The sequence below is a fragment of the Sturnira hondurensis genome, unplaced genomic scaffold (assembly GCF_014824575.4).
Source record: "Sturnira hondurensis isolate 20B ecotype Veracruz unplaced genomic scaffold, ASM1482457v3 Scaffold0025168, whole genome shotgun sequence".
Classification (NCBI taxonomy): domain Eukaryota; kingdom Metazoa; phylum Chordata; class Mammalia; order Chiroptera; family Phyllostomidae; genus Sturnira; species Sturnira hondurensis.
In genome coordinates this window covers 1,246,726-1,260,031 of record NW_028097799.1, presented here as the reverse complement: position 1 = coordinate 1,260,031, position 13,306 = coordinate 1,246,726, and the positions used below count along the sequence as shown (strand labels likewise).

The window sequence follows — 13,306 nt, the reverse complement described above, 5'->3', positions numbered from 1 at the left end:
AAATGATACAATATAACCAGCCAAGCAAAGAAGACTATACAGAAACAGGAGGAATACAAAAATACTATTAAAACTAAAAATGTAAGAACAATGTAAAAAATAATAATACAAACATGCAGTAAGTTGTAGTTTCTCTGCAATACCAAAGTGAAATTTGTCTGTCTCTACTATTGGGATACCCCCTCTTTGGGTTTAACTCTGGTGTTTTCACAGTTCCAGGTTTTTTAGTCTCACTTGTGGGTATTTGAAAAAAGGTGAACTTTTATATAATACATACAGGAAGTACAGTGAAAGATTGCACTTATGGTATAACATATTAAATACTTGAATTCCAGACATGAACTTCTAGTGATTAAATAAAAGAAAAATAACTGGAAATTTATACTTTATTCTTGATTATATACACCTTAATAAAGATGACAACACATTCTAATTTAGTAAAGATCTTTTATTTTTCTAAGGGTTGTAAAGAGATACATTTGTTTTAAAAATGTGTTAGTCAATAGAAAAAAGGTTCGGGAGTTGTAATGTGGGTTTACTCATTCTTAAGTTATTAACAGAAGGTAAGATATGGGCTGAGTAATATATATATATTTTAATATAAGACTAATTTTTCTCAGGATATGTTCAATAACATTTTAAATGGGATTTCCAAGTCAAGGAAACATGCCTTTGTTTTTAGTTTATCGATGACTATTATTAATAGTGCATTTTTATCAGTTTGAGTTGGGACAAACAGGAATTCTATAATTGACCTTCGATTTGCTAGTAGATATTTTAAACAAGACTTCAAAAAAAGGTTAAGAATACTGGAATAAAAATTAGACCATGAGCGGCCCCAAATAACATAACAAGAAGCATAATCTTAAAAAATGTCCTGAAGATGTATGCTTTAGCTGCAGCTAAAACACACACCCCTATAACTGTTGAAATTGCACTTTGTAACACAGGGTAGCCTAGCATATACAATGCTTCAATTGCTTTTTGGTTTACTGAGGGCTCAGAACTGGAAACAAATGCATAGGTAATGTGTGCAGAAAAATCAAAAGAAAACCCTATACAAATGACAAGATTAATCATGGATATGGAATCAAGATTGACATTCCAGAAAGCCATGAAACCTGTTACTCCTACAATCACAGAAGCAATAGCAAAAGTTACCCACAAAGAACACAGTGGATGAGGAATTAACAATAAAGAAACAACAAACATAATTGTTGATGCAACAATGACATTTCGAACAGTGTTTTCTATTATTGCAGTATACTGATCAAAATATATGAATGCCTGGTTATACACCATTAGAGGAATTTCACACTCTTCAGCCAACTCTCGTAACTGTATTAACATCTTTTTCTTGTTGGTTGAAGAAGAAACACCTATTGTCTGAATGAAGGCCCGGGAACAACTGATTTCATGTAATGATGAAATATTAATATCATACATAAAAAGTGGAAATTTCATAACAAAACTTGAAATACTGTTTACAAAAGTATTCTTATTATTTATATCTTGTTTGTTGTCTTCCATATATTGCGCATATTCTTGTAACCAAAACTCTGTAAGACTTTCATCTATATAGCCATTGTCTTCAAAATCTCTCAGACATTTTTCCAATTTTTGCCTAGCATATTTATCCCAGTAGTCAAGAGGTTCAGTAACAATAACCATAACCCTGGGACCATAATATGAAAAATACTTTTCCTCTACATTAAAATACGGTCTTATGTAAGAATCATCACTTGCCAAATTTCGAAGGTCTAAACCTTCCTTCACTTGGAAACACCCATATATACTACTCATGAGGTACAAAATGTATAGAAGCACTACAAAAATCTTGGTCTTAGTGCTTGTGAGAATAGGTCCAAAATAGTCTTTAAAGAACAAATTCATTGGATGGATATCTGCTCCCTGTTCATCTGGAAGAGAACCAAATGGGAGACAACACCATCGTTTTAACAAGGAACATTTTTGGTCAGGCCTATCTGTCTTTTTTAACCAACGTAGACAGACTGCTTCTCTTTTACCATCCAGGGCCATAAATGCTCCAAAACAAGTGATGTTGTAAAAATAACAAAACAACAGGGTTGTTCCTGTATAAATGCAAAAATACTGTACGGACCTGAAAGAGGTCATAACCCCTGTATAGAAGGCCAGGATGTTGGTGATGGTGGTGATTGTAATAGACACTGCCACTTTTGAATAGACACTGGCCATACGCTGTTTTATGCTATCTGTGAGGTTGGTCTTTTGCCAGGCAGAAATCATGATAAACATGTCATCAACCCCAACACCTGTTAAAAAAAGAAACAGAATCTTCATAAATGTTAATATCCATTAAACAATTAAACAGATCAATTTAAACCCTTTTCTATTTCCATCACTTAAGGTCTTATTTACCTTGCCCAATATGTGCTTTGATACTACTTTTTCTCATTCTTTCTCTGGGTGCCTCTGAATCCAAAACGGAATTCATCACTTCTTCTGTAATAACTGTGCACTTTGTACAACATAATTCCTGTTCTTTGCACACAGCACAGTATAGTCTTCTGCTAGTCTTCATTTAGGGTGCTTCAATGATGAGTCAGGAAATCTGATTGACTGGTTGTTGGTCAAAGCAAAATTACCATGCATCTTTGATTCTACTAGATTACTTCAGAGACCATTTTCTCTCATAAGTCATTTCATACTAATGCACAAACACATTGAGCCAACATTCTATTGTTTAAAATATAAGCTGGACTTATATGTTCTGTATTTAACATGTAGCTAGCAAGGTGGTATAATTTGAGAGACACTACATAGCTTATAAACACATACACACAAAATGTAGTTTTCCTGCTGTTATGTTTTGGATAGCCAGAATGCTATCATTCAAACTTCACTTGCCCAGTATAAGGCTTTATATATCATTAAAATGAAAGTACTCTTGATAGCAGAAATGTGTACTAAAGTAAATCTCGAGAATCCTTTACATATTAATGCCTACTAAGTAGTTAATTCTTTTCCATATTGGCATTTCATGATTGGTTTGGAACAAAGCAGACTTTGAAATTGTCACTAAAGACTGGGAAAGAAGGACAACAGCAAGAGCAGCAAGACCAGGTTGCAGATAAATTTTATCTCCTCAGACTTTCTGCTAGAAACTACTTTCACTCATGAACACCTTTGTTTCTGTGTGTGCTGATACAGTCAATACTTGGAAGTGAAATGCTGATCTTAAAAGTTTTGGGGATTATCTCTATGGATTGCCTGGTAGGGTACTGGGAATTGCAACTTTGCTTCTAATCCAGATGTTCTACAGGAATAATCAAGGTGGAGGATGTAAGCTGACAGAAGTCTTCATAGTCTGTCATCAGCTCCCACTGCTGCCAGCTTTAAGGGTTTCAATTGTACTCAGCTGGACAAAATGGAAGAATCAAAAGTGTGGAGAATCAAGAATGAACTCATTGATAATTAGGTATTAATAGCTGGTTTTATTATTTATAGGATACTGTTAGGAAATGATCCATACATAGTTCTTGAGTTGCTGGAATCACAAACTCACACACACACACATTCACACTCCTCTGTACACACAAACTATACAAAAATGGTTTCTATTAAATCAGTTATATACACTTTAACTACGATTATTTACAACTGTGGGAAACACTGAGCGATTAAGTGTGAGTGTGTATGAAGGTATGCCCTGAAGAGCTAGAATAAATAGGCTGACATCCAACAACAGCTGATCTACTATTAACCCAAGAAACCAAGTATTATTTATTCCCACTTGCTTACTTTCCAAAACATAAAGACCTTTGTTTTCTCATGCTTATTGTAAAATAAATTCTGAAATAATAGGGAAACACAAAGAAAAATTTAAGTTGTAATTCCACCCATTAGAGATAATTCCCACTAACATTTTGATGTTTACCCATCCAGAATTTGCTCTATACAAATGTACAGCTATAACTGTGCCACTACATTTCAAACACCTTACTTCATAACCACTATTTTGCACTTAATATTATATACATATTTTCTAAAGACTGAAATGATTCCCAAATTTTAATATGCTGTATTTGACTTTACCAATCCCATATTGATATGGGATTAGGTTGTTTTCAATATTTTCTTACTCTAAATCACACTGATGTTAACATACTTATTCTACTTTTTGAGCATTTGTCCAATTAATAGAACACATTTCTAGAAGTGGAATTGGTACGTCAAAGGCATTACCTTTTCAATATTTAAATCTGATTTGTTGCAAAGTTGTACTGAAAAAAGTGTGTACCAATTTGCAAATTTCTTCCAGCAGAGTATGACTGTTCATTTGCACACAACTTCTCCAAACCTTCCCTTTTGGTAATATTTACTAATCTAATAAGCAAATGAGGTGTCTCGCTTTTGGTTTAATTTGCATCCCTTAATTAACTGAGAGAGCAAGTATTTTTTTTATATTTTCCATGACTTGTGTTTTCAATTTTGGGGTGTGTATGTGCATGTACATGTGTCAGTGTATACTGCCTATTCATATTCTTTGTATTTCCACTTAGGGAACTAGATTTTCTTTTCTTTTCTTTAATCCTCACCAAAGGATACATTTATTGATTTTAGAGAGAGAGAAAAGGAGAGAGAGAAAGGTACATTGATGACAGAGAGAAATATCAATTGGTTGCCTCCTGTGCATGCCCTGACCAGGGACCAAACACACAGTCGAGGTATGTGCCCTGACTGAAATCCAACCAATGACCTTTTGGTGCACAAAATGTCACTCCAACCAATCTGGCTATACTAGCCCAGGGCTCAGTTTGATTTCCTTTTTCCTTATACCTCATTTGGGATAATGCAGAGCCACCTAAACATAATTAATTTGCTTAATTTAACACAAGCCCCTTCCCTTATCTATCATACACACTCACATACAGAGTACATAGCCTCACATTTTGTTTTACTCACCTAGAATAAGAAATGGTGAATTTTTAACTATGGTCACAAATGGTACCCCTGTATACAACATGAAGCCAAAGCCGCTCACCACTCCCAAGGCAACAGAAATTACTCCAAAGGTTGCAACACACATTTTGTTTCGCACACAGTCACACCTGTAAATTTGAAGGGAAAAATTATGGAATTTTTGGTGGTAGCTTCCATAATGAAATTACATCAGTGCATAAAATTCTTGACTGGGATGCATATTCAGGAACCTCTTCTGCAATGATTCCCATACCTGACTGCTAGAGAGCTTTAATTCCCAGGCAATATGCAAGCCCCCCATCTCAAAAAAAGAGAGAACAGAAAAATTAGGAATATGTACTTTTACCAAGCTTCCATGGGTGATTTATATATAGCTAGCCAAATACTAATCCACAGGCTGGCATTTCAGAAGGAAAATGTGAGAAAGGTTCACTAAAGCACTGCAGATGGTTAATTTCACTTGAATCTTCAAAAGGATGTGAATGGAATAAAACAGAAGTGGAAGGAGACCTTCAGCACAGAGATTGCCTGTACATAGGAACTGACTCTGAACCCCTAACTCCAACTAGACAAAAACACAATCTTAAACAGCTCCTGTATTTCAAAGCTAGGTCAGTATGTATTGTGATTAACAAAAAAGTATGAAAGCCTCCTCCTAAAACATTTTTTAAAATATCTTCTCTACTGGTAAAGTTAGCTCTAGAAAAGTTCTTACTAGATGCAGAAAAATTGAATTGTAGTCCATTTTGAATAACACAACCTATATCTGTTTTTGTTGGAAAAACATAAAGAGGAATATATACAGTATTTTAAAGTATGGATTAAATACTGTATCTCCCCAACAACCACAACAGTGTATTTTAATATACTGACAACAATTTCTGGTTTTATATTTTCCTTGCTTGTTAACTGCTTCCAGTTAATAAATGATACCCGCCTCTAGACATCTCTAGTAGAAGAGAGAAACTACATTTGGATTGAAGACTAGGAAAGTCAACTATGGAAATGGAGCCACTGATTCTCCATGTACAATACAAGAATGAAATTGGATCACTACTATGCACCATATATAAAAATAGCTAAAAATTAATCAGCAACCTAAATATGAGAGCTAAAACCATAAACTCTTAGAAGAAAACATAAGGTAAATGTACATTACTTTGAACTTGTCAGTGGATTCTTAGATATAGCACCAAAAGCACAATTAGCAGAAGAAAAAATAGATGAATTGAATTTCATCAAAATAAAACTTTTATGCATTAGTGGACATTTTCAAGAAACTGAAGAGATTATCCACAGAGTGGGAGATTATTTACAAATCATATATATCTGTCTGCTAAGGGATTAATATCTATAATATATAAAGGGCTCATCAACAAGACTCAACAACTAAAGAACAACCCAATAAAAATGTGCAAAGATTTAATAGACATTTTTCAAAAAAAGATATACAAATGGTCAATAAACATATCAAAAGTTACTTATCATTTGTACTTAGGGAAATGTGAGTCAAAACCACAGTGAGATACTACTTTGTACCTACTTGAATGACTATAATCAATAAAGCAGAAAATAACAAGCACTGGTAAGGAAGTGAAGACATTGTTGGTGGGATACAAAATAGTGTAACCTCTGTAGAAAAGAGCTGGGCAGTTCTACAACAAACTAACATGAAATTATTATACAACCCAACAATCCCACTTCTAGGTATATATTGAAAAAGAATTGAAAACAGGGGCTCAAGCAATTATTTGTACACTAATGTTCATTGCAGCATTATTCACAGTAGTCAAAATGTTTCCACAGTAGTGGAAACATTCCAAGTGCCTATCAATAGATAAATAGATACATAAAATATGGTGTGACATACAATGGAACATTATTCAGCTGTAAAAAGGAATGAAGTTATGATACATGCTACAACATGGGTGAACCTTAAAGACATTGTGCTAGGACTTCCGCCAAGATGGAGGCATAGGTGGAAACACTGTGCCTTCTCCCACAACCAAGTTTGAATACAACAAAGGTTTGGAGAACTAGGACACACCCAAAGACCAGAAAACGGAATTATACGGAAGTCCGACAACTACGAACCGTTCAACGGGGACGGTAAGAGAGGTGGAGCCAGCAGCGGAGCTGGGTTGGGCAGGACAGATCCCCCGACCTAGGCACGCAGGCAGCCCGGAACCAGTCGGTGTGTGGGGCAGACTTACCACGGTCGCACATTCGCGCACAGTGAGACGGACCACACAGGCCCCATGGGGCGAACCCATTGATGGAGGGCTGACGGCGGTGGTACACTCGAGTGCAGTGGAACGAAACGCGTGGGCCTGGTGACGGTGGTGGCTGTGGCACCAGTGGGGGACGTGGCAGCAGGGGGCAGATGGGACGCCATTGTCCTTCTTTGACCCCGTCCCCACATACAACGTCACAACCCAGCGACTTAGTTGCCCTGCTCTAGTGAACACTTTAGGGCTCCGATCCTGCTACGGAACAGGCACGAACAGCCCAAAAGATGGCGCAAGAAGAACTCAAAGTCCCAGAGCCAATAACTCTAAGCGACCAACAGATTGCCAGGCTCTCAGAAGCCCAATTTAAAACACTATTTATCAGGATGCTCACAGAACTGGTTGATTATAGTCACAAACTGGAGGAACATATGAAGGCTAAACTAATTGAAATGAAGGGAGATGTCCAGGAAACCAATAGCGATGGAAAGGAAACTGGGACTCAAATCAATGGAATGGACCAGAAGGAAGAACGAAACATCCGACCAGAAAGGAATGAAGAAATGAGAATTCAAAAAAATGAGGAGAGGCTTAGGAACCTCCAGGACATCTTTAAACGTTCCAACATCCGGATTATAGGGGTACCAGAAGGGGGAAAGAAACAGCCACGAGTGGAAAACGTATTTGAACAAATAATAAAGGAGAACTTCCCCAGTCTGGCAAAGGAAATAGACTTCCAGGAAATCCAGGAAGCTCAGAGAGTGCCAAAGAAGTTGGACCCAAGAAGGAACACACCAAGGCACATCATAATTACATTAGCCAAGACCAAAATGAAGGAGAGAATCCTAGAAGCATCAAGGGATAAGGGGACAGTCACCTACAAAGGAGTACCCATCAGACTGTCAGCTGATTTCTCAAAAGAGACCTTACAGGCAAGAAGGGGCTGGAAAGAAGTATTGCAAGTCATAAAATCCAAAGACCTACAGCCAAGATTGCTTTATCCAGCAAAACTTTCATTTAGAATGGAAGGACAGATAAAGTGCTTCTCAGATAAGGTCAAGTTTAAGGAGTTCATCATCACCAAGCCCTTATTATATGAAATGCTAAAAGGACTTATATAAGAAAAAGAAGATGAAAAATATTAACAGTGAAAGGACAGCAAACACACAGCTATTAACAACCACACCTAAAACAAAAGCAAACCAAGAGGACAGCTAGATCAGGAGTGGAACCATAGAAATGAAGAACACATGGAGGGTTAGAAACAGGGGGGTGGGAGGAGGAGAACGGGGGAGAAGGCACAGAAAATAGCAGAGATGGTAGGTAGAAAATAGATAGGGGGAGGGCGAGAATAGTGGGGGAAATAAAGAATCTAAAGAACTTGAGACACGTGGTTATAAACTAAGGGGGGAGAATGGTGGGGAAGGGAGTGTGCGGGTAGAGGGGAATGAAGGGGAGGAATAGAACAACTGTAATGGTATAATCAATAAAATATATTTAAAAAAAAGAATCTAGTTTCACCACAGTTTTTAAAAATGTACTTTAAAATGTGCCTCCTCTGAATTTTGATGTGCTGTAAGTATAAAATATGCACTGAATTTTGAGACCTTAGTATAAAAGAATGTGAGGTATCTCACTAGTCACCTTTTATTGGCTGCACATTGAAATATTTTAAATATGTTGAATTAAATATTATTAAAATTTAAAAAAAGACATTGTGCTAAGTGAAGCAAGACAGAAGGACAAATATTATGTGAAACCACTTATATTAAATCTCTAGAGTAGGTAAATTAATAGAGACAGAAAGTAGATTAAAGGTTTACCAGGGCTGGGAGGAGGCAATGCAGTGTTATTGCTTAATGGTTATAGTATTTGTGTGGGGTAATAAAAAACATTTGGAAACAGATAGTTGTGATAATTGTATAATAGTGTGAACGTCATTAACATTACAGAATCATTCACTTAAAATTAAAATGGTTAAAATGACATTTCATGTTATCATATTATGTTTTACCACAATAATTTTTTAAAAAATAAAGTTTAAAAAATTAATGAAAGTGTTTTACCTGTAGCATGATGATATTGAAAATAATATGATTAGAAGGTATGCCACATAAAACAAAGGAATCACTGTTGTAGAAGTTGACTCAAATTCCAGTTGTCTAGAAAGTGATGTAAAGTAGACCACCTGCCACAAAAACATATTCAGATAAATAACTTTAATATCAATATTTGTATTACAAACACTATGTAAACACTATAGCTTATTGATGAAAATATTGTCCAAATTCATTAAAAGATCAAAATACATGAATTATGCTTTTAGAAAAAAGAATATAGATATGCTTCTTCCCATAAATCTCTGGCATAATGTCCAAAGTTTTTTTAAAAATACAAAATTTAAAATGTCTGAATATATAAAACCTAAATTTTATATGAAACTGTGAAATTATTAATAAAGAAATTGTGGCTTTTTCAAATTTTTTAGATTGCTACCTTTAACTATTTTCAGTGCATAAATATCATTTCAGAAAGGCCTGGTATTCAAAGGCTTTTTCCAGTGGGTATCTCACTTTCACCAGACCATTCAGAAGTATTAGGTTAGCTGACCCAACAATACTATGCTATAATTTACTTGAAAAATATTAACCTAGTTATCTTTTTCAATAATATCAAAGACTTTAACTAAAAGTAAGAATTTCTATGTAATTTGGCTGGAAAACCAATCCCCGAAACTAAACCTGAAGCTCAATGTCTGTACCCAACAAATCTATCTTGAGGTTGTAGGATTTGTGTTTTCCACCAGAATATTACCAATGATCTAAAGCTTTTGGCATCCTACAGTATTAGTTTAAGAAAGTTGGATTAAGTACCAAAAACACTAGTGTACACCCAGCTTCAACTCAAGGACACCACAGAATACTCAGGCAGCTCTATTGCTATCAATGGTCCTTAGGATAAACCTTCTTATCCTTCCTCCTTTGTCCGGGCTTTCCTATTAACCCCAGATCCCACGTACCTGGATCATCTTCGAGCCCAGACTCTTTTCAATATTGCTAATTTGCTTCAGGAAATGGATCAACCACATCTTGCTGTGCTCATTATCTTCTCCTCCAGTCTTCAGGTAATATTGCAGCCTCATGGCTTTGGCGTCCATGAGTCTCTGGTTGACTCCTATCTTCTGGCCTAAGATGATTTCTCCAAGGGAGCCAGCCAGGCTCATAGGCTGACCATTTGGGTTGTAGATGGGGAAGGTGATTTTTCTCAGGTCAAGGTGCTTGTTCACTTGCCAGGCAGACAGGAGTGGGTTGGAGGGTACACAGGAGCCCTGGATCTTAGCACACACCTCACTGTACGGGATCTGGTTTCCATTTTTCAGGGTCCCATACAGTGCCTGCACCATATGGTCCAACTTGTTAATTTCTGATAAGACTTCTTGTTCCAGCAGGGACGCAGTGTTGGAGACCACTAGAATAGAAGCAAAATTGACCTCGGTGCTCTTCCTGTAGATGGAGAAGTGATCTGAGTCGTTAGTGGTGAAATGTTCTTGTACAAAGCGCCGTTCAGCCTTTGCGGGGCTCCCGATCGGAGTGTACTGCTCCTCAAGATCTTCTTTTCCATCCTTGGGCAGGTAAGTAAAGCCAGTGCCCAGGAGACCCGTCAGCAGTATGGGCGTCAGCAGGAAGACCCAGGGGTGCAAGCCCACCTTCCTTCCCAGCCATTGGAAGGCCCGGGACAGTGGAGCCTCCAGGCAGTTGGTTTGGCAGCGGCGCTTTTGAGACACTTCAGTTAAGAATTGTGGCCTGGTTGGAGCTGAATCTGGCTTCACGGACACCCAGGAGGAAAGTGACTCCTGCTCCGCTCCTAGTGGCTCCGCACGCTGCCCTGAGTCCCAGCTCATCTCCGGTTCCCGCTCTAGACTTGACTCTAAGAGCGGATCCAACTTCTCAGCGGCCAGGGGCCGCACAACCCTCAGAGCTGCCGGCCCCAGACCCCTATCAGGCCCCGCTGGCTTCTCCAACCCCGGCAGGGACTCGGGCTCCATCTGCGCTGGGACTTGGGCCCCACCTCTGACGCCGTCTCAGAGGGACTGACAGTCAATCCTGTAGTAAAGGCCACGTTCCCAAAGACCGTCGCAGGATGGGAACTAGCTGCACGAGGCTGCCTATCCGCACCTCAGCCAACGGTTTCCGGAGCAACTGCCAATCCGGGGCCTGGAAGGCGGGAGCTTCCGTTGGGCTGCGCGCTTGGGTGGGGGGAGGGGGCGTGGGAGGAGCTTCTGTTGGGCAGCAAGTGACCCAGCCGGTCTTGCTGCGGACAGGGCGGGGGAGGGTGGCGCGGGGGGCTTCGAGGGGGTGCGGGCGGGAGAGGGCTGCGTTGTGTTTTGTTCTTTCTTTTTTTGTGGAATGTCTTGGGCTGACATTCGTTAATAAAGTTATGTAGCTTTCAGGTGTTCCATTCTGAAACGCATCAACTGCGCATTCTGTCGTGCTTCACCGCCCCAAGTCAGAGAGAGCGGGGTTGCCTGCGTCTCCAGCCGCTGCCCCTGCTCAGGCCCTGCCTGCTCTGGGACTGCACTCGCTGCGGGTCTGTTTTGGGAGCAAGCAGGTGGTACCAGAAGCAGAAGGAAGATTCCGCAGTGTTGGGCCGAACTGGGGCTCTTGGGAGTGGGGACGCGTTGGAGACAGGGATGATGCTAACATGGATGCTCCAGCGGAAGTGGTTATTGTACTTGGCAGTGAGTGGGGAGAAGAGTGAGGCCCTGTGAGCCACTGCCTCCCTCCAGGGTCAGTCTGGAGGGACCCTCTGTCCCCCAAATTTGTGCAGGGGGGGGTGGGGACAAGAGCAGTCTATCCACTGTGGTGAGGCCTGTTAATTCGTTGATCTGTGAAGTTGGTGGGAGGGCAACGGCCAGAGGCAGAGTGGGGGTGGGGAGCCAGACATCCAGGGCTTCACACCAGTGTCCCTTGGGGAGTTTCCTGGTTGGGAGGAGATTCTTCCACCACTGACCGGCCGGGTAACCTGCGCTAGCTTCCTTCCCCCACCTTCCTTCCTCCACCTCCTAGTCTGTGAACGCCTTGTACAGCCGCGCCCAGGTGCAGATGAGGCCCTCCAAGAAGAGGACAGTCAGCTGCTCCTGGGTGACCTTACACACCATGGGCCCGAGCAGCAACACGAGGTGGGATGCGCGGGCACAGCCCTGTCCCCTGCACTTTGGCTGCAGGGAAAGGGGACACTGGGCTTATCCCTGCTGTCGCCACATCCTGGCTGAGTGAGGTTGCCCAAGCTGTGGTAGCACTTGTGCTCCTTCTCCGTGCCCTGTGCCCCCTATGCCTCCTCGTCCCCTTGCTCCTGCATCGTAATCTAAACGGTTTGCCTGGCTCCAACTCCAAGCCCCACGCCTTGCCACTGCCCACCGAGTGTGGGAGTCTGTTGGACAGCGAGCAGGGCTTGGGCCCAGGGCCTGGCTCGCCACCCCGACAGCTGCTGGTGGAAGGTGGCTCCAAGCTGGGCTTGCCAGGGAGCGTGAACTGCGGGCCAAGAACCGGAAGGGCAAAGGCGCGCCTTCAGTGAGGTCCCACAGGCAGAACTGCGTGTCCTGAAGGACTGAGCAGAAGCGGTAGGTGATGGAGCCTCCTCGGACACCCCGGAGAGCAGGGTTCTGGTATTCGAGCCTGGGCCAGCCGTCTTGGGCTCCTCTTCCTCCTACTCCTGACACTGCGTACCCCCTCACCCAGGCTGCTGCCACCTGCTCGGCCAGCTTGGTGTAGAGGTCAGAGGCTATAGCTTCAACCCAGGACTAGGGGTCATGACCACGGGCCACTTTACAGCCCTCGGTGAAGGACCACACGGCGACCAGGTCATCCTCACCACCCGTCAAGAAGTAGCACGTGTCAGGGGCCCGGGACACCCAGAGCAGGCCACCAGAGTAGCTCTCTTTGGTGAATCCCTGGAGTGGGAATACGGGCGCGCGCAGGCAGCGGTCTTGGCTGACCCGGGCCTGGTGCCGGCCTAGGGGTGAAAAGGGAAACTCGTCAAAGGGCCCCTCACCCAACACCCACTTGGCCGGAGGGTGGCGGGGCGCTTTGCTTTTGGCAGTGTGGAAGCCAAGT

The 13,306-nt window shown here is 41.2% G+C and overlaps 1 protein-coding gene across 1 annotated transcript; it reads right to left on the bottom strand.

Annotated features, from left to right (window-relative positions):
- Nucleotides 1–789: 789 nt before the first annotated feature.
- On the bottom strand, nucleotides 790–11,238 carry PTCHD3 (patched domain containing 3). Its single transcript, XM_037039116.1, has 4 exons — nucleotides 10,213–11,238; nucleotides 9,260–9,381; nucleotides 4,948–5,093; nucleotides 790–2,294 (listed from the first exon to the last, which is right to left on the bottom strand). The coding sequence occupies exons 1-4, from the start codon at nucleotides 11,236–11,238 to the stop codon at nucleotides 790–792; spliced, it is 2,799 nt and encodes a 932-aa protein (XP_036895011.1).
- Nucleotides 11,239–13,306: the final 2,068 nt, after the last annotated feature.